This window comes from Mauremys reevesii, linkage group 1 (assembly GCF_016161935.1).
Source record: "Mauremys reevesii isolate NIE-2019 linkage group 1, ASM1616193v1, whole genome shotgun sequence".
NCBI classification, from domain to species: domain Eukaryota; kingdom Metazoa; phylum Chordata; order Testudines; family Geoemydidae; genus Mauremys; species Mauremys reevesii.
In genome coordinates, this window is record NC_052623.1 from 315472104 (window position 1) to 315494438 (window position 22335).

A 22335-nucleotide genomic window follows, 5' to 3' on the forward strand; every position below is an offset into this window, starting at 1 on the left:
GGAAATTCAGTTTTATTGTTCAAATAGTTATTTCGGTTTTTCTTATATCATGCAGACGAGTCAGTAAAATATAATAAAGGACTATTTTCTTTAGCACTGCTTCAGTTGGGGCAAATCTCGAAGCCCTCATCAGATAAAACTCCTATTGTCTCCAAAGGGAGTTTTGATTGTGTAAGAATTGAATAAGGACTGTAGGATGTTGCCCTTCATTTTTAAAGGAAAAATAAAAAATAGCAATTGTTATGAAACTTACAAGAATAAAAAGAACAAAAGCCTGATTGTGCTTTTCTTTGGAGTTTTTGCCTGATTGTCAGTTGGAGCAGGATCAAGTCCTCTGTAGACTACATTGAACATATACTTTTGCTAAACTCAACAGACCTGGGACTGCAACTCTTACTTATGCAAGCAGACTCATCGAAGCTCAAGGTTTCCTCATCTGAGAATGGTTGCAGACCCTACTCATAGGAGTATATTTGCTCATATGAAGAAATATATTTCTAATATTTGACCAAATATAATTTGTATGTTACACATAACTACAAAACAGACTGAGTTCAAATAATTAAAAATAAAGCATGTGAAGTAAATCTGTAAAATGTCTCAACACCAACTTCAAAATAAGAGCAATTATTTAATAATTTCAAATACATCAAATTTCAGCAGCTTTGCATGTAGGTTCAACACTTATCAGTCACGACGTCTATGATATGATATGCCATGATATATATTTAACATATCATGCTGATATGTTAACTACAACTTAGACAAGTTAACTGCATTGTTTTACCACAAAATGCAGTAATGCTAATATAGCTGAGTATGAAGTAAGTATGCTGCAAATCACCATGTCCTATACTGCAGGTACCTACAACCTAACCTTAGATGTGAGGAATAGCTCATGATCTTGCTAGGGACATATTTAACATGGATTTAATTTATGATTCAAGTATTTTCCATACATGTGTTCAACTGACTAGGAAATTTGTTGGTTTTGCTACATTTGTTTACAGCGCCAATCCTGCAATGGATTCCACAGAGGCACAGAGCTCTGTGCACACATAATCCAACAAGATCGGGGACTAAAATGATAGCCTGGTTTGAAGATGTTGTAAAGATCTGTGAAAAGGCATTAGTCGTTTGGGTCTATGAGCCATAAATGGGACAAATTTGACAAGATAGTAGATCAACAATTTGGTTCTGAAATGTGGTTCCCGGAACTGGCAAAAAAAGAAAGAAAGAAAAAAAAAGGAGAGAGGGAAAGGAAAAAAGAAACAGTAAATTGAAATTAGTTAGAGAATATCAGTGTTATTAATGGAGTATATTCAAGCTGGTAGACAGTCATTAGTGAGGGACCCATAGGGAGCAGTTTTAAGGCTATTAGAGTGCCGTATCTATCATAAATGACAGAAATAAGGGAATGAAGAATAAGATATCTAAATGTGCTGATGACAACAACAGAATGGAAGATCAAATATTAGTGACAATCGCTGGATTCAGCAAAATTTTTGTCCATTAACAAAATGGGCTGTTAAGAAACTAACATCATTCATCAAATTATGTGAGGAGGGAATGGACTGAATGAGTTCCTCTAAAATGATTTTTTTCTTTGTTGATTGTACACTGAGCAGTGGCATCAACTGAGATATTTTTTGTTGGGCGGGGCAAATCTGGTCCCCACACCTCCCTGAAGGGACCCCGTTCTGATCCCCATGTGTCCCCCTTCCTTTGTCTTGTAGGGAACCCTGGGTCTCCCTCAGCTAGGGAATCTCCCCTCGCTCTTACCCACACAGTACATGAGCCAGTGCCACCCTGAGTCAAGTTCTTGGTGGCCTTTGCTGTGCTCCACTGTATAGGAACAGACTCCCCATGCTCCAGGTCAAAACACCATTGGGCCAGCCACCCTGCCATCTGGCCGGAACAGTGGCTGGGCCAAATTTGAGTGGCACTGTGACCCAGTGTATCAGGGCACAATGCCTTTGTATGGAGGGGTGGGCAAATTTTCTCCAGACCGCTCAGGCAGCAGCCATTCTGATTTACACAGGACATTGTGTAAAAGTGTCCCCTCCCCAGTCGCCTGTAGAGCTTTGATCAAGTGCAAAAACCATGGAGGGTGGGGAAGCATTTCCCCACCAGCTGCTAAGCAAACTGGAGTGAATTAGATCAGCAAGGTATAGCAGAGGCTAGAATGTTAGGAATTGCTAGTTTTATAACAAACATTAGTTTTAAAGAACACTATTTTAGTTTTTTCCAGTAACAAGAATAGGCAGATATTTTTGATCACTGTGGTAGGGCATGCATCCGTGCAGTGGGAGAAAAACTTCACAGGAGGCACAGGCTAAGCAAAATAATAGGAACCCTCCTTGGAGTTTCAGGTTTATTTTTGCAAGAGCATTGTGCACCTAAAAACACATACACAAATCAGAGCCAGAGACCACATTCTCTTCATGCAGCTTAAATCCTTGAATACAAAAAACAAACAAAAAAAGCAAAAAAAAAATAACCAAACCCAGAACCATCTATCGGCACAAAACAAAACACAAGAGAGTCTTGTTGCTAAAGCTCCCTGTCCTGATTTCTAAACAGCAAATCCTTTCTCTCACCTGAACACCCGGCCATCGTTTTAAGGTTCTGATACTAGGGTAACAAGGCTCAGCTGAGCCCAATTACCTCCCAGCTGACTCTGAAAACCCCTGCTGGGATTTAACTCAAAGCCATGTTCCTCTGTTGACTTGTTTTATACTGTTTGTGTTTATAGAAGTGCTGGTGGTTTAGAATTTAAACTGCACATAGGGATCCCACTGGGATGGCATGCATTATGGGTAAGGCTAAGATTTTGTCATGGTTATTTTTAGTAAAAGTCACAGACAGGTCACGGGCAATAAAAATTCATGGAAGCTGTGACCTGTCTGTGACTTTTGCTGCTGCAGCTTCATGGTTTCCCCTGCCACAGCGGTGGCTGGGAGCTGTGGGGTTCCCCCTCCACCCACGGCAGCTGGAAGCTGCAGCGGGGGCTCCCTTCCACCCACAGCGGCTAGGAGCTGCAGGGTGACCATATTTCCCAAAGAGAAGATCGGACACCCCCAGGTGCTTGCCCAAGGCACCTCCGTCCCCACCTCTCCATGTGTTACTGGAACACTCCTGGGGTCCTGCTGGCTGCTAGCTCCAGTCCCTCGGCCCCTGGGGCTGAAGCAGAAAATGTCACAGAGGTCTTTGGAAGTCACAAATTACGTGACTTCTGTGACATAAATGTAGCCTTAATTATGGGTAGGGAAAATCCCCTCTAGGGGGCGCCAAAAGGTTTGTAAAAATCTATCACTGTCATCTTGCTAATCAAAGTCTTTTGAGGGCTTGGAGAGAATCAGGAAGAGGACATTTCGTTAAGAATGAACTGTTTCTTTTTGCTCAACAAAAACAGAACTAGGTTAACTCTGTAGAAGTACATTCCAGAATACAGAAAAACCTCACTAATCAAACACATACAAACCATTGGCCTCTTCCCACTTCTCAGCGAGGGGTAATAGCAGATGCTGTAATGAGGCCTTACATTACCAACATTTCATTATTTTATCAAGTCATACTATAGACCATTTTTTATTAGTGCACTGTAAAATATTATCAACAATAAAACAAAACACTTGTCAAGTAAGGGTCATATTCTTATTCTCTGATGTATATTGAATAAAAAAATACCTTGCTTCAATGGGACTACACATGGTATGAGGTGCTACTCATTGTGAGAAAAAGGTGTCAGAATCTGATCCTATATGAGCAAAGCACATTTTATGATGCAAAATCATTGCTTGTTTGCTTATTCCCTCAGGGTTCAACCATGCAGACTCCCTGCACCATCTTCATCATGATGAACGGGACACAGAGAGGCAAAATTCTAGTGCTGACTACTCAGATTTCACTCAGCCTCTGCTTAGAGAGGCTTCTGCATAGCACCAAAAAATGTGTGCAGTGCTCAGCAAAGTGAACAAGGCTTTAGACTGATTCTCCACTGCATTCTGGTTCTATACCTGTGTAGCTACCCTGATTTCAATAGTTACATGAGCTTTAATCTGTTGTTTCACAGTGTGAGCATGTCTACACTACACAATTAAGTCAACCTAAGTTACGTTGACTTACAGCCACCGTAGTAATTAAATTGCTTTTGCATGTCTGCACTACGCTCTTTGCGTCATTACCAGGAGCGCTTGCACTGATTTAATTGTCAGTGTGGGGCATTGTGGGACAGCTTCTGAAAGACAGCAACAGTCAATGTAAGCAATGCAGTGTCTGCTCTGGCACTGTGTCAACCTTACTACATTGACCTAAGCGCTACGCTATTAAAATCTCCTGAATTGCTTCCAGTAGTCACCAAGAGATGGATGCAAATTCTGGAAGACTCCAGGCCAATCCTGGAGGGATGGCAATCCTAAATTTGAGGCTTCAGCAGTCAGTCTGCTAGTCTGGAGCAAGGTGGGCTGAGCTGTATCTCTCTGCCTTAGGCAGCAGCCTGCTATGTGTCTCAGCACTTGGTGGTTGTGTATTGGAGTTTTGAATTCTCACAAATAAAGTAGTGTTGCATTGCTGCCTTTCAGGAAGAGTATTTATGTTTTGTTTCTAACTCTTTGTGTATATATAGGTCCCTACCAAATTCGTGGTCCATTTTGGTTAATTTCACAGTCATAGAATCATAGAACTTAAGATCAGAAGGGACCATTATGATCATCTAGTCTGACCTCCCGCAAGATGCAAGCCACAAAAGCTGACCCACCCACTCCTGAAATAATTCTCTCCCTTGACTCAGCTGTTGAAGTCCCCAAATCCTGATTTAAAGACTTCAAGTAGCAGATAATCCTCCAGCAAGTGACCCCTGCCCCATGCTGCGGAGGAAGGCGAAAAACCTCCAGGGCCACTGCCAATCTACCCTGGAGGAAAATTCCTTCCTGACCCCAAATATGGCGATCAGCTGAACCCCGAGCATGCGGGCAAGACTCTCCAGCCAGACAGGATTTTCAAAATAGTAAATTTCATTATTTCAGCTATTTAAATCTGAAATTTCATGGTGTTGTAATTGTTGGGGTCCTGACCTAAAAAGGAGTTGTGTTTGTGTGTGTGTGTGTGGTGGGGGGGGATTGCAGTACTGCTACCCTTATTTCTGCACTGCTGCAGGCGGTGGCTGCCTTAAGAGCTGGACAGCTGGAGAGTGGCGGCTGCTGGCTGGGAGCCCAGCTCTGAAGGCAGAGCTGCTGCCAGCAGCAGCACAGAAATAAGGTTGGCATGGTATGGCATTTTCACCCTTACTTCTGTGCTGCTGCCTGCAGAGCTGGGCCCTCAATCATCAGCCACGCTCTCCAGCTATCCAGCTCTGAAGGCAGCAGCACAGAAGTAAGGGTGGCATGGTATGGTATTGCTAACTTTACTTCTGTGTTGCTGCTGGCAGGGTGCTGCCTTTGGAGCTGGGTGTCCAGCCAACAGCTGCCACTCTCTGGCCACCCAGCTCTGAAGGCAGTGCAGAAATAAGGGTGGCAATATCACAATCCCCCATAAAATAACCTTGGGACCACCCTACAACTCCCGTTGGGGTCAGGACCCCCAATTTGAGAAATTCTCTATAGTATAGGGTAAAAGAATACAAAAGACAAGATTTCATGGGGGGAGACCAGATTTCACGGTGCGTGACGCATTTTTCATGGCTGTTAATTTGGTAGGACACTATGTATATACCATGAACATAACATTAACCTCAGGAGACGGTGAAAGCAGAGATTGTCACTAGAGTCGGCTGCTGAAGTGTTTCCACTGGTTTCCAGGGAGCAGTGTTTCTTCCTGTCTGTTCCTCAGTGTATATGTTGGGCCTAGGGTTCTGGCAGCTCAAGCTCCCATCAACTCACTGGTGAGAGGAAGAATGGTCCAGTGATTAGGGTACTAGCCTTTCACTTCAGAGACTTGCTGTGTGTGACCTTGGGAAAGTCCCTTAGTTTTTTTCTGGCTCCATTTCCTATCTGTGAAATGGGACTAATAGCATTTGCTGATCTCACAAGAGTGTTGTAAGCAGAAACAACTTACACCTGGCAGACTGTGAGCTTCTCAATTACTAATAAGGGCTAGATAAATACCTCAGAAAGATACATCAGGGTATTGCACTGGGAGTAGCACCGCATCATGCTCAGCAGCCATGCTGGTGGCTCAGCACTGTTCTCTCACATATCTTGTCTCCCTCCCTGCACAGGAGCCTTAATTCCTAACATTCAGTAATTCTCAGTGGGTGATGGATCAAGCAGCTAAAGGATGGGCCAATAGTGGAAAGCACAGCTGTCATCAACCATAGTGTCGTATATTCACCCTAACACTGTTTTTCATGTATTATGAGTAATTTTTTACTAGCCAAAAAAACAAAAACAACAACAAGAAGAACAGTCAGGGATATATAAATAATTACTCTACATAGACGTAGCCAATCATGGAACAAGATTAATTATGCTGCTTAGCTCTGCATAATTGGTCCCAAATCTCAAGAGTAACATGCACCAAGCAATCCACAACATTTGAAATGGCTAATACATCTGAGCTGCCTAGCACCAAAGAAACGTGCTTCAATAATTATGACGCTGAGTCTTTTGTATCATAAAGTCTTTTGTACAGCATTGCATTATCCAGGACATTAGTAACAAGAGAGCCCAGTACTGCAAGGGCTGTTGTAGTGCAGCTTTCATCTATGTATAGTTACAATAGATTTAAAAAACAGAGAATAAATATTTATCTTGGTGAATGGAGCGTTGACATAGGTGACTGTGCTGCAACCAGTGAAAATATAACTATTTCCATTGAAAACCTAACTAATTTTCTACTGAGTCCTCAGCATGCCCAGGCTCCATGATGGGCTGGAGCCCTATCCCCATCTCCCAGAGGCAGAGCCAGAAACTCAACAGCCAGGAGGGGTTGCTATTGGAGGATGGGATTAAGGGGCCAGCTAGTATTTCCTCCACCCCAAATACAAAAGAGCACAAATAGGCCTCCAGAAGCTCCACTTGAAGACGTGACATAGGGTTGAGCCTCAAAGTGTCCACCTAGGGGCAGAGCCAGCCCCCTGAAAGGCAGAGACTTCTCAATCAGAAGAAGAAGCTGAGATCTAGGCAGATCTCCATCTTTACTCCTCTCCAGACATTGGACACAGCAGGGATTGATTAAGGACACCAAGAATCCAGTGGCTCTTCTCCAAAGATACCACATGGGGCTCAGTATCAGTACTACCTTGCTGAAGGAGAGCCAGACCCTCAGAGGCAGTGACTCTCCAGTCAGGAAAAAGTTACTAAAGGGGCTCACCATAACTACTTTAGAAGATCCTATGTTGGCATCAACATCAGCTGTGTGTTTATGTAGGAGAAGGACTGTCTGCTGAGGAGAGGCAGGGAGAGGAGGCTGAGAGAGGATCTGAGGTCATAGTGTGGAAGGACAGAGCAAGGGAAAAGGAATGTTTAACTGGAGGAAATTAACAGCCTGTTTAATGGAGAAGAGGGAGGCTTAGGTGCTGAGTGTGCATGAGATATATAGGTAGAGGAAATGATTATATTGACAAAGCTGTGGAAAACATTAAATAAATAAGGAAGGGTTGATTTAAGTGATAAAACAGGACAATCAGAGTGAAAATAAATACAAATTCCACACCAAATAAACATTTTTTCATTCTATTCCCTACTTCTTTCTCTGTGCGTTGCCTATTCAGATCCTGATCCAGCAATGATCTCTGTGCAGACAGAATCCTGCACCAGCACAGAGCACACTTGAGATGTTATATATAAATATATTAATAATCTTGCTGAATACTGTTAAATTCAAAATGGACATGATGAAAGGAGGTGTGTGATTGACCTCTGGGGGTTCTGACTGTGGGGGTATCCAGTATAACTATACAGTTCAGGAGCTGTTACCTAGCTTACTTTCTCTTAAATCACAATGTCAAAAATATAGCAGAGAATGCCCTTCAAGATGTTTTCCTTCATATTTTTTTTTCTGGAACCCAATATTTTCACATGCCATTGTGAAAATGGCACCTGCAGCTCTCAGCCTTCAGCCTCTGAAATGTAATGAAGTTCTAACAACACTGCTCCTGGAAGCCAGCTGATGCTCCCTCCCTCTCCTTTCTCCTTCTCAATGGAAAAGAATGGGATATGAATGATTATTTTAAAACAAAAAATCTATATTTCAGTGAACCAGTGTCCAAGGTGATTTAAAATAATCACTGTTCTTCCTCTCCTTTTTGTCAAATCAGCATCTGTTTCCATGTTATTGGGGAAAAAAATGCTACCGTTAGGAGAAGAATTGTTAGAATTGTGTAGGTTTCAGTGGCTGTCAATGACACATGCAAGTCTTAGTGGATATAAATCCTATAGGTTTCAGTATTTAACAGGCTGTTAAGAGTCTGCAGTGTGCTATCACTGGGGAAGAGTGGCATGAAATAAAAATCTTTAAAAACCAGTAACTTTGATTTCCAAAGCCTATTTAACTAATAGTCCCAATTTTCTGGAAACCATGTAAGTCCCTCAAGGTTTTCTGCCAGTGCCAGCCAGCTGAAAGAGACTTTGAGGGAGCAGGGGAGGAGTGGAGTTTCCTTTGCTTCTTTATTAGCCAGATTCCTTAAATTTAGCTAGATGGAGAGGAAGCAGAAGGAGACAAAGAGGTTTTATGCACATATGGCTGTGTAGCTAAAATCCTCTGCACAGTAGCCAGCTGAAGTAGCTGGTCTGGACTCTGGATGGATATGCAGTTGGGTAGGAATCATTTCCCCATCATGTGGAGGACATCAAGGTCTGTGTAGTGGATCTCTGGCCCTGGCCCCATTTGTCCTGACACTAGCACACTTTGTGTAAGAAGGCCCTTGCAGAGATGAGATCCATGCCCCACAAGAGGATGTCCTCAGCCCCCAATGCATCAGGCTTACCACTTGTGCACTAAGACTGCACAGGTTCTGCTCCTTGGATAGCCACTGAGTGGTGGAGACAGGACTGGATTTTAGCCTCCAGCTATGATTGTAACAGCTTCAGTGCATAAAACCAGCTCTACCTAATTAACCCTAATTATTAAAAGGTTTCAGTTGTCCCATGAGACTTCTAAGTAATTGAGGTTCTACTGTCATTTGTTTTAAAGGAGGAAATTTCAACAATCATAAAAAACACTCTCAGATGAATAGCTCTTGATTTTAATGGGAATTGTATTGGAATTGACTTTGGAAAGAGGCTGAGCTACTCAACCTGTCAGTAGTAAGTATGTGATGCATTGACAGCTAAGCAAATAACTGGCTTACTCAGAGGAGTGCATCCAGCCCCAGAAAGACTCGAAGTACATCTAATGGTTTCAACTCATCTATAAAAGCAACTGAGTAGTTCAAGCTAGCTTCCAAAGCTTTCCAGTAAAAATTCTATTAAAATAAATGAGTGAGAGGGATCAAATGGCTTGTTTTATCACTGCACAGCCCCAAGTTATAGACTGTGCCTAAAAGAACAAAAAGCACAAACAACTGAAGAAAACCCTTCAGCAGCAATCAGTCAGAATTAAAATGCTTATGCTGTGTGCTAATATTACAGACTAACTTTGGGTGAGCCTACCAAAGATGCAGAAATGTAAATTTAAGGGCAATTGGACTTTTTACAATTTTCCTAATGTATCACAGCTCCAGCAAACATCTGTGCTGATTTGAATAATGTTGTGCTGATATGCTCTGAAAACTGGGTGTTAAAAAGCCCTCTGTATTTCTTTGAGTGGTTGCACATTGGATTATAGCATTTAGCAGGAAGGATCACTTAAATGCCATTGGGTCTGATTTGGGAGGTTTTACCCACGTGAATAGTCCCATTGACTTCAGTAGGACTAGTTGTAACAGAAGTGGAGCTGCTCTGGTTATTTGGGACGTTTACTGTATGAGTGGTCTGGCTTCCATCCCCTCTCCAACTGTTGCAGCTGTCTGGAGGTGCTCGCACTCCACGCCTTCCTCATTTACACCTCGTTCATTCAACAGGGCAATTGATTAAGAGTGCGGGGAAGATCTTGTTCTATTGCTAGCAAAAATGCATTTTTCTTCTATCTTCTCTATCCTTAGGGACTATAACATTATAACAAGGTTCAATGCAAAGTTTCTAGGTGAGGTTTTGATACAAAGTTTCCATATACCAAGGCTCATCAATACAATGTTTCTATATGAGGCTTTGATACAAAGTTTCATGAAAACAGAGGTCCCACATGGGTAGACCCACTACAAGGTTATATGAAGAGGCACAATGTAAAGTCATATGAAAATTATCAGAGATTTATCTACAGAAGCCCATCATTGGGGAATCATGGGGGGAGGAAGGGGGCTGGCTGCCCTGTTGCTCTCCTGTTCTACAGGAACAGAGGTGACTCTAGGTACCAGACCCATCAATCCATCACCTCTCTCCAGTGCGCCATTCAGACCTCCCCCCCACCCCCAAGTTCCATTTACTGCAGCAAAATGTCTTCAAAAGATCAGACAAAGGTATTACCAGTGACATGTGCAGAATATCAACTACAATCCCATTCGGGAAGGCAGTGAGCAGTTCCAAGTGGCTGAAGGCTTAGTGCAGAGAGGCAAGAGAGATGCCTGAGAGCTCGGATTAGGTCTCTGGGTTTTATTGCTGGAGCCTACATTGTGCATAAAAGAACCTGTGGTGAGGGATGCTGCGGAGCACCCCACCAACCCAGATATGCAGGGGGACTGCATGACATGTAAGAGGGATTCAGTGGGGACCAGGCCATCTTCTGTGCTGGCGTGGGGAAGGGGGCTGATCCTGGATGTATTTTTAGTGAAAGTGGGGGTGGGGGGAAATCAGATTCACTCATCTATGGGTGTAACCATTGGGTAGGCTGTGGTAGTGCAGTGCCCCCTAGTGGCTGGTTCCACTTACTCACAGCCAATGAGGTAGTTCCCTTGGCTCAAGGGGTTGGTACTTGTGGGGCTACAGGTCCAGAGTACAATCTCTGGGGCGGGGGGTATTGTAAATATAGCATTTAAAGCAGCCAATCTTGCTGCTGCTAGAGAAAACTCAGCTGCCATCTTGGGAAGAAAATCAGGAGCCTGATCCTGTATTTTTTGTGGAACCAAGACTCCTGTTGAAATGTATGGGAGTTCTGAGTGCATGGACAATGTTGGACAGTGATCCACCACACAACTCAAATTTTGACCCAAGATTAGATTTGTAAAAACAAGGCCAGCAGAGAGATTTGGGATACATTTTTCTGAGCATTCTTCTAATTGAAACAGTTTGGGTTTTCAAACAAATAAAGTTTCCCTGCAGTGTTTGCAACCCTAACTTCACAGCCCTGCGAACCCGACTGTAAACAAAGGTGGAACTGACTTTATTGATTTCCCTTGTCAGCATTAAGAGAAATGCAAAAAGCAAACAACATAAATAGTGACAGGTGAAATGGCTTTATGTTTCTAATATTCAATGTTCTTTCCTACCAGATTGCTGTTTTCTTTCCATTCGGCCCCGCCCCAACTCCGCCCCCTCCCTGCCCCTATTGGACCCCTTCCCAAATCCCTGCCCCGCCCCGACTCCGCCCCTCCCTGCCCCTATTGCACGCCGCATTCCCCCTCTTCCCCCCTCCCTCCCAGGCTCGCCGCGAATCAGCTGTTTTGTGGTGCAAGCTCTGGGAGGGAGTGGGGAGAAGCAGAACCCAGTGGCCCACTCAGGGGAGGAGATGGAGTGGAGGCAGAGTGAGCTGGGCAGGGACTGGGGAGCTGGGCTGCCGGTGGGTGCTTAGCACCCACCAATTTTTCCCAGTGGGTGCTCCAGCCCCAGAGCACCCAGGGAGTCAGCGCCTAAGGTGCCACTTTTGGAGAATGTGGTCAGTGGGGGAGCAGCCGCTCCCCCTGTTCCCCCCCAGCTACACTCCTGCCCTTGATAAGTTGTAATGGTATGTTTAACCAAAAAAGAAAAAGAAAAAAGTGCCTTATTTCTTTATCTAACTTCCACTTTGAGCCACTGGATCATGTTATACTCTTGTCTGATAAACTGAAGAGCTATTATCACGTTTTTGTTTCCTATGGTGGTACTCATAGACTGATCGATCAACCCTTAACCTTCTCTTTGTTAAACTAAATAGATTGAGCTCCTTTAGTCTGTCACTATAATGCATGCTTTCCAGTCCTTTAATCATTCTTGTAGCTCTTCTCTGCAGCAGAACAGGAGACAATATTCCAGTAGCAATCGCACCAGTGCCAAATAAAGACATAAAATAACTTCTCTGCTCCTACTTGAGATTCCTCTGTTTATGCATACAAGGATTGCATTAGCCCTTTTAGCCACGGGATTGCACTGGGAACTCATGTTCAGCAGATTATCCACCATGACCCATAAGTCTTTTTCAGTGTTACTGATTCCCAGGCTAGAGTCCCCCAGCCTGTAAGTATGGCCTACGTTCTTTGTTCCTAGATGTATAACTTTTCATTGACTATATTAAAACACATATTGTAGTTAGTCTCGTACCTGTGACAGGGACTGTAAGGAAAATAAGAGGGAAGGGAAATAATGGCTCAAGATAAGTCACCCCTCAGTAAACCCTTGAGGGCTGTAAAGAGACAATTCCTGAATTATTAGCTTTGAAGGTTTTGGTTGCAGCAATGCACAGAACTGGCTTTGATGAGCAGGGCCAAGGCCAGGGAACCAGAAGATCAAAAGGACTGAAGCTATTTAATAAGGATGCTCTCTCAAGACAAGTGTGTGGTGTGGTGGTGGGAGTTAGTAGTTTGGGGAGTTGTTCAGGAAGCCAGACTGACATGCAAACATACCCACTGGGGATGTCTGAAGAAGTTAGGCCTATGTAATCACCATCAGGAGATGGTAAGATTTTAGGTAAGACAGACATGTGAGTAGAGTGTCTGTTGTTTTCAAATCCTTTTTTCCCCCTCTAAATGCTTTGTTCCCACTGTTAAAACAAAGAACACTTTGATTTGTTTTAACAAAACAAACAATACTTTGTCTAGTCACTAGAAACACAGCTGGCCACAGAATCCCAAAAGGAAGAACCACAAGTGCTGAGCCCAGACAGACCTGCCAGGTATGCACAAAGGACACACAGGGTACACAAAGGGCAGCAGAGTCCACATGGTCAGTTAGTGCACAGCATGTGGTAGATTTGTGCCCCAACTTGCCATGTACTAACTCTCCATCTACACAAGCCCTTTGTTACTCTGAGTTCTGCCTCCTTGCCCACTAATGAATGGTTCTTGCCTACACGCACAGAGAGTTTGTTTGAGTTTCACAATACCTATTTAGCACTCAGTGTCATAATTTTTAGTTGTACTGTGAGCAATATCCATATTACACTGGATTTGTAACAGTTTCATTGACAAAGCATTGTTTCATGGACCTCAGTACATGCAATGGAGGAGTGAGCACACAATCCATTTTAAAACCTAAATGATTTCCTGTCCCTAGATCCTGTTGAAAAAAGATGCCTGATCCGGTCTCTTTTCTTCCCATCCTATCCCCATTGCTGCTGCAGTTTTTTGTATTATGTTGTCAAGTAAAGGCTTCCCTTTCACACTCCTCTCCTCCCATTCCAGAAGAGAGGAACCATTCTATGATATGCTTAGTTGCTCTAGTGACATGTTTGTGCAAACTGGATGGTGCATCGCCTGACTAGATGCTCTTCTCAGAGCAGTTCAGCCACATAAGTAGGACAGCGAATGCAGCCAAGAGGGAGGTAAGACTGGAAGATGAAGTGGACATAGGGGAAAAAATGAAGCATGGAGTCATAGAATGGAAAAGAGAAATGTACAACCACAACAACAGAAAAAGAGGGAAAATAGCTTTTATAAGGCTGCAAATGTAGTAGTTGCAGAGATGGCTATGCATAAAAGTCCATCTCTAGGAGGAGGGCAGTAGATGAACCTGTGTGAGGCACAAGGATCAGTCTCCAAAGCAGCAATACGTTAAAAAAAAGTTATAAAAAGAATAATTTACTTGTCCTTTCCCAGGGAAAAGAAAATCCCGGAGAAAAAAGAGTTACTGTCACACTAGCCTAACCTCCCTTTTGTACTGTTTATTATCGTAGAATCATAGAAGTGTAGAAATGGAAGGGACCTCGAGAGATCTTGTTCAGTCCCCTACACTCAAGGCAGAATTAAGTATTATGTAGAGACCATCCCTGTAGACAGGTATTTGTCTAACCTGCACTTAAAAATCTCCAGTGACAGAGATTCCACAACCTTACTAGGCAATTTATTCTAGTGCTTTACCCTGACAGAAAGTTTTTCCTAATGTCCAACCTAAACTGCCCTTGCTGCAATTTAAGACCATTGTTTCTTGTCCTATCTTCAGAAGTTAAAGAGAACAATTTTTTCTCCTTCTTTTAACAACCTTTTATGTACTTAAAAACTGTTATCATGTCCCCCCCAAGTCTGCTCTTCTCTAAACTAAACAAACCAAATTTTTTTCAGTCTTCCCTCAAATGTCATGTTTTCCTGACCTTTAATAATTTTTGTTGCGCTTCCCAGGACTTTCTCCAATTTGAAAGTCCTGAGTGGAAGAATTACTTCTTGTGTCTTGCTAACAACACTCTTGCTAATACATCCCAGAATAAAGTTTGCTTTTTTGCCACAGCATTACACTGTTGATTCATATTTAGCTTATGATCAACTATGACCCCAAGATCCCTTCCCGCAGTACTCCTTCCTAGGCAAGTCATTTCCCATTTTGTATGTGTGCAACCGATTGTTCCTTCCCAAGTGGAATACTTTTCATTTGTTCTTATTGAATTTCAACCTATTTACTTCAGACCATTTCTCCAGTTTGTCCAGATCATTTTGAATTTTAATCCTATCCTCCAAAGCACTTGCAACCCCTCTGACCTTGGTATCATCCACAAACTTTACAAGTGTACTTTCTATGCCATTATGGAAATCATTGATGAAGATATTGAACAGAATTGGACCCAGATCTGATCCCTTAGCCCCCCCCCCTTGTTATGCCCTGCCAGCCTGACTGTGTACTACTGATAACTACTCTCTGGGAATGGTTTCCAACCAGTTATGCACCCACCTTATAGTAGTTCCATCTAGGTTGAATTTCCCTAGTTTGTTTATGAGAAGGTCATGCGACACAGTGTCAAAAGCCTTACTAAAGTCAAGATATACCAAATCTACTGCTTCCTCCTATGCACAAGGCTTGTCAAAGAAAGCTATTAGGTTGGTTTGGCATGATTTGTTCTTGACAAATCCATGCTGACTGTTACTTATCACCTTATTATCTTCTAGCTGTTCACAAATGGATTGGTTAGTTATTATCTTTTTGGGTACTGAAATTAAGCTGACTGGTTTGTAATTCCCCAGGTTACCTTTATTCCTCTTTTTATAGATTGGCACTATATTTGCTCTTTTCCAGACCTCTGGAATCTTTCCCATCTTCCATGACTTTTCAAAGATAATTGCTAATGGCTCAGATATCTCCTCAGTCATCTCCTTGAGTATTCTAGGATGTATTTCATCAGGCCCTGGTGACTTGAAGACATCTAACTTGTCTAAGTAATTTTTGACTTGTTCTTTCCCTATTTTAGACTCGATCCTACCTCATTTTCACTGGCATTCACTATGTTAGATGTCCAATTGCCACCAACCTTCTTGGTGAAAACTGAAACGAAGTCATTAAGCACCTCTGCCATTTCCACATTTTCTGCTATTGTTCCCTCCGCCCCTATTGAGTAACAGGCCTACCCTGTCCTTGGTCTTCCTCTCGCTTCTAATATATTTGTAGAATATTTTCTTGTTATCCTTTATGTCTCTACCTAGTTTAATCTCATTTTGTTCCTTGGCCTTTCTAATTTTCTCCCTACATACTTGTGCTATTTGTTTATATTTATACTTTGTAATTGGACCTAGTTTCCACTTTTTGTAGGACTCCTTTTTGAGTTTCAAATAATTGAAGATTTACTGGTTAAGCCAGGATGGTCTCTTGCCATGCTTCCTAGCTTTCCTATGTAGTGGGATAGTTTGCTCTTGTGCCCTTAAAAATGTCTCTTTGAAAAACCACTAACTTCCTTGAACTGTTTTTCCCCTTAGACTTGCTTCACATGGGATCTTACCTAGTTTGCTGAAGTCTGCCATCTTGAAATCATTATTTTTATTGTGCTGTTTTCCCTCCTACCATTCCTGAGAATTATGAACTCTGTCATTTCATGATCACTTTCACCCAAGCTGCCTGCCACTTTCAAATTCTCAACCATTTCCTCCCTATTTGTCAAAATCAAATCTAGAACAGCCTCCCCCCCAGTAGCTTTTGCCACCTTCTGAAATAAAAAATTGTCTCCAATACATTCCAAGAACTTGTTGGATAATCTGTGCCCTGCTGTGTTATTTTCCCAACACATGTCTGGGTAGTTGAAGTCCCCGTCACCACCAAGGCCACTGCTTTGGATGATTTTGTTAGTTGTTTATAAAAAGCCTCATTCACTTCCTCTTCCTCTTAGGTGGTCTGTAGTAGACCACCACTATGACATCACCTTGTTTTTTTTTATTCCTTTTATCCTTACCCAGAGACTTTCAACAAGTCTGTCTCCTATTTCCATCTCAGCCTCAGCCCAAGTGTATACATTTTTTATATATAAGGCAATACCTCCTCCCTTTCCCCCCTGCTCGTTCTTCTTAAGCAAGCTATACCCTTCTATACCAATATTCCAGTCATGTGTATTATCCCTGCCCCATGATGCCAACTATGTCATAGTTGTGTTTATTAACTAGCATTTCTAGTTCTTCCTGCTTATTACCCCTACTTCTCACAGTAATATACAGACATCTAAGATACTGATTTGATTTCCGCCCCCATTTTCTCTCTTGTCTCTCCCTTATCCCTCCTATAATAGCCCATACTCCCCCCCAGATTCCGATCCTTCTCTCAGGTCTCCATGTTTTTTAATTACCTGTGGGCTTTCGTCTCCTGCCCCCATCTAACCTAGTTTAAAGCCCTCCTCACTAGGTTAGCCAGTCTGTATGCTCTTCCCCTTCTTTGATAGATGGACCCCATCTCTGCTTAGCATCCTCCTTCTTGGAACAATATCACATGGTCAAGGAAGCTGAAGCCCTCCTGGTGACACCATCCTCGCAGCCAGGCATTCACCTCCAGGATGTATCTGTCTCTACCTGGGCCTCTACCCTTGATTATGAATTATGGATTCATGATATATACTTTTCCAATATCTGAGCACCAGATGAGACAAGTGGAAAAAAGGAAATATTGTTTTTGCTCCAAAATGTGTCTCTGTCTCTATCTTACTGATCAGTATTTGTTAGTTGAAATTTTTGAGCAGCAGGAGCAATGAGATAGCATGTCGCACCTGAAGAACACTTGTGTGACAAGCATGCCTTTATTTTAATGTCTCAGGTCAGAAAATACTGCAGGTCACGCTCACATTTTAGATAAACATTCTAGGAATGTAGGAATATAGGAATTGCCAGGCTGGTTCAGACCATGGTCCATCTCATCCAGCCTGTCTCCAACAGTAGCCAGCAGCAGATGCTTACGAGAATGGACTAGGAACCCTGAAGGAGGCTGTTTGCCCTGGGATCATTGCCCCATTTAGACCCAAGCTTCTAGCTGATGTTTGGGGCCCTGGGTATGTTCCAAGTGCAAGTAGAAATTAGTGATAATCGGGTATGCAGTTTTGTTCATTTATGTGGAATGTACCAAGTCCTGCTTCTCTGCACACAGAAGCAGCGGCACTGGAACAGTTCTTATAGTGGGGGTGCTGAAAGCCGTTGAACAAACTGTAAACCCTATATCTGATGGAAACCACTTCAAGCCATGGGGTGCTGCTGCACCCCCAGTACCCTTAGTACCAGTACTCCTTCACGGAAGGAACCAAAAACAGGAGGAGCAGTTTCTTAGTTTACAGCCCCAAGTCTCTTCATCCAACAGTCCCAAAAGCTCTCTTGCAAGCTTTCTCTAGGCTCACACTGTCTCGCAGGCTACTGCTTGGCTTTCTTGCTTTTTCCCCTCTGCCTCTCTGTTCTCAGTTTCTGTGTGTTCTACCCTCCCCCCACCCCAAATTTGGAGGGCTTCTGATTAACTCATCCTGACAGTTATGTTAACTGAAGGGTTAACCTCAAAGAGCAGTGTTGGAAAATCTTGTCACTAGTATGAATTTTTGTTTTAAAAGGCTCAGTTGAATCATAGAATATCAGGGTCGGAAGGGACCTCAGGAGATCCAACCCCCTGCTCAAAGCAGGACCAATCCCCAACTAAATCATCCCAGCCAGGGCTTTGTCAAGCCTGACCTTAAAAACCTCTAAGGAAGGAGATTCCACCACCTCCCTAGGTAACCCATTCCAGTGCTTCACCACCATCCTAGTGAAAACGTTTTTACTAATATCCAACCTAAACCTCCCCCACTGCAACTTGAGACCATTACTCCTTGTTCTGTCATCTGGTACCACTGAGACTGGAAGGCACTGTCAGGACAGCAAGTCTTTGATTTAATAAAGCATTGAACTAAAAGTGTCCTTAGTTTTCTAACCAACACCTTGCTTTCCAAGAATTGCTCCATCCCGAAGCAGATTTCACATACAGTATTGTTTGACATGTTGGAGAATCCCCACTCACATGTTTCAGCTTCCCCAGTTCTCCATTATGGCTACAATTCTGCCCCTTACTGCTGCAGGCAGCTCTCTGAGCAGAACCCCATTGGGTATGTCTGCATAGGAAAGAAAAACCCACAGCTGGCCTGGAACAGCCAACTTGGGCTTGTAAGGCTTGGGCTGCAGGGCTGTTTCACTGCTGTGTAGACTTCCAGGCTTGGGCTGGAGCCTGGGCTCTAGGACCCTGCGAGGTGGGAGAGTCCCAGAGCTTAGGCTCCAGCCTGAGCCCAGCAGTCTACACAGCAATGAAATAGCCCAAGAGTCCAATCCCTGTGAGCCCAAATCAACTGGCATAGGCCAAACACTGGCATTTCTTTGCTGTTTTGACATACCCATTGAAGCCAATGGGGCACCAGAGGTGCAGGATTTGCATGCTTGTGACAAACTGCAGGATCAGGCCTTAAGCTGCTCATTTAAGTTCTACTTCCCAGATCTGATGACAGAATTTGTCCTTTAATGTGTTTGTGATAATGATTTTAATTACAAGTGTCACATTATTTACCTCTGATATAGTCCTTTATTGTGTGCAGCAAGGAAAGAGCAATAAGCTTAGTATTCACAATCTCTCCCCAGGATACTCAAGGTTAAATATTCTACGATGTCTGTGCTTCAGTTGTTACATGAAGAGATTTTGAGATTCAAGCATTTAAAACTTATTGGAAATGAAGCCAGAGATTACTGTTTACTTTATCCCATATAGTGCAATGCATCCCAGTCTTATGAAGTGAAACATCATAAAAGCAACTTTGATTACATTAGACACCCCCATGCTCTGAGTGATTTGAAGATATTGTACTTGTTGCAGTGCTTCCAATCCTGGCACTTCTATTTTTATCCTGAGAATTCATTGTCCTCTCTTTCATTGCTGCCTGTATCAGAAGACCTAAAGCCTGTACCCTAACAGGAAAACTGTCACAAATTACATTCGTCGCAGGCTGCAACTTGTCACTATCACATGGGGAAAGACTAATGCAGTTGTTTTGGTTAGATTTATAGATTTTGTTGATCCACCTCAGTGATGTTTCAAGTTTTCTAAGAGTACAATACTTCCTGATAATCAGAGAAAGGTTATTACTGTCATAGTTTGTGCTTTAAGTATACTCCAATTTTGCCTGTCATTGTTTGGGCTTCAGATACATTCATTTAAAACTACAAAATAATTAAATTATAATGCAGATAGATCCTCAGTCTAACTATTGAGGTAATGAAAGATAGTGGGGTTTCTGTATTGTTATGATTAAGACTGAATGTTTGTTACAGCCATGACTTCTATGACCAAAAAAAGTGACTTTTAAATTGTTGCTACTCTCTCAGCCAGCTTGCAACTGAGCAACCCTTTCTTACAAATCTGATTCTAGATATCTTCAGTGGAGCGGAATATGGGTTTATAAAGATTTTAAATATGATTAAGTGCTTTTAACCATTTTTACTGAAAAGTAAAATGTATTGAATTAATTTTTCTCATAATCTCTATTTTGAACAATTTAATAGAAAGTATGTTTTGTCCTTACTTGTTCTTTTTTAACTAAAGTTATTGGTTTTGCACTTTTCATCATGCAGCCAGCCTTTGTTATGAAACACCATCAGCATATAAATAATTCATTAGCTAATGTAATTATAGCACTTCATTTTCAAAGCACTGTGCAGGCGTTACATGGATAGAAGCAGCAACTGGTTTTGGCTGTGATTCAGCAGTCTATCCCTAATCCACAAAACAGTTAAGTCCATCCTTATTTAGCAAAGCACTTAAGCATGTGCTTTGCATAGGGATGGACTTAAGCACATGTTTAAATGCTTTGCTGAACTGGACGTAGAGTGAAAAACTGCAAAACAATTTTGATTCTAAATCCTTGGTTTTAGATGCTCAGCTTTCTGAAAATTTTATATATTGGCAGGGCCATCCTTAGGATTTATGGGTCTCTACGCAGTATTATTAAACTGGTGCCCCTATGCCCGATTTGCTCTTAGCAACACAAACATAAGCTTACAATAGTGGAAAACTTGCCACGTGCACTTTATTAAAAACAGTTTAATTGTGCTGCCTTCACCCCTAATCTCTGCACAGTACTGCCTTCACTCCTAACCCCTGTACTTCCCTCCCACCTGCACCCCCAAACCCAGCCCAGCACTGCCAACATGCCCTGCCATACTGCCCCCGCCCAGTACCTCCCACCCCCTTATACCCAGCAACCCCCATCCCATTGGCCCCTCACCCAGAGATCTCCACCACAGATCCCTATACCCAGCAATCTCCCACCCACAGACCCTCCCACTGCCCAGCACCTCTCTTACAGCCCCCCTCAAACTGCCCAGCACCCCATATTCCTGAGGGAATTCAGCACCAAAAAATTAAATTCTGTACACAATACTTTAAACTTCTGCAAATTTTGTCAATAAATAAATGTGGAGGCTCCAGCACCGCAGTGGCAAGCTTAGGCCACTGGCTGCATGGAGGTGAGAAATCACCCTGCAGCCTTCCCCCTTCTCTCCCTTGCTAGGATAGGGACTTTTTTTTTTTTTTTTTTTTTTTAGGAAGAGCACTTTTAATGACTACAGGACACAGTAGAGAGTTTTACAGGAACAGAGAAAACAGAACTGAAGTGACAGCACAGGGAAGAGACGAGACAAGTTAATACTCTTCTCCTTCGTCCTCACCCTCAATGCTATCTGCCCTCACCTCTTCGTAATCCTTCTCTAGGGCAGCCATGTCCTCTCGCGCCTCCGAGAACTTGCCTTCCTCCATCCCCTCCCCTGCGTACCAGTGAACAAAGGCACGCTTGGCATACATCAGGTCAAACTTGTGGTCCAGACGAGCCCAGGCCTCAGCAACTGCTGTGGTGTTGCTCAGCATGCACACGGCCTGCTGCACCTTGGCCAGGTCACCACCAGGAACCACAGTGGGAGGCTGGTAGTTGATACCAACCTTGAAACCAGTTGGGCACCAGTCCACAAACTGGATGCTGCGCTTGGTTTTGATGGCAGTGAGATTCCTCTGTGTGCATGTCAAAAGGCCACAGGGAAGTGTTTTACATGATTGCTGGGATGTCAGCCATGACCCAAAATCCATTTGAGTGACAAAAAAGAAATAGCTGATACCAATGGCTGAGTCCAGCCCTCATCCAGGCCCTTGCTTGCCACTGCTCTAGGCCATCAACCCCCAAACGGCCTTTCATTCTCCCTACTCCTGAAAAGTAAAACGGTACTTGGGATGTGCCGTTTAATAAGAAAAGGAATTATATTCAGGCACCAACCTTTTTTCCTGTCCTAATTTATACACCTGGTTGCCACACATGGCTCAGTGGGATTGTACTGGGTATAACTCAGCACGCAGTTTGAACAGTGCTTCAACAGTGGGGCTGGAGCCATAACCAGCCAAGTCTCATTTGAACAGTGGCTCTTGTTTTGGATTATTTAAGGCCGTTTTTAAAGGTCTTTCCCACAGGTGAGAAAGAAGGTGCTGCATTCTTGAAGGGACCTTTAAAATCCCACTCAACTCTGCACTGTTTAGAACTCTCTCTCTCATTCAAAATGCTACCAGCTTGAGAGAGAGCCCTGGAGATACTTGGATCCACAAGAAAAAAAATCATGTCCCTTTCCCCTAAATAAACGTTTTCAGCTACTCCAGCCTTGTCAAGTGCGAGTCCATCTTCCTCCTCAGCTAAGAGGTCGCTCCCTCCCTTGCATTCTGCAGTCCTGATTGCTTC

The 22335-nt window shown here is 43.0% G+C and overlaps 2 protein-coding genes across 2 annotated transcripts in view; one reads left to right on the forward strand and one right to left on the reverse strand.

Moving 5' to 3' along the window:
- The window catches only part of LOC120376441, a 47130-nt gene extending 42667 nt beyond the window's left edge, over nucleotides 1-4463 (forward strand). Inside the window, exon 3 of the mRNA XM_039496981.1 lies at nucleotides 3821-4463. Within this exon, the coding sequence (XP_039352915.1) occupies nucleotides 3821-3976 (156 nt within the window). The 3' untranslated portion in view covers nucleotides 3977-4463. The remainder of the gene's footprint in view (nucleotides 1-3820) is intronic.
- Nucleotides 4464-21260: 16797 nt separating this feature from the next.
- LOC120376598 (tubulin alpha chain-like) lies at nucleotides 21261-21698 on the reverse strand. Its single transcript, XM_039496993.1, has one exon. It carries the CDS (start codon nucleotides 21696-21698, stop codon nucleotides 21261-21263), a length of 438 nt encoding a protein of 145 aa, XP_039352927.1.
- Between the last annotated feature and the right edge of the window lie 637 nt (nucleotides 21699-22335).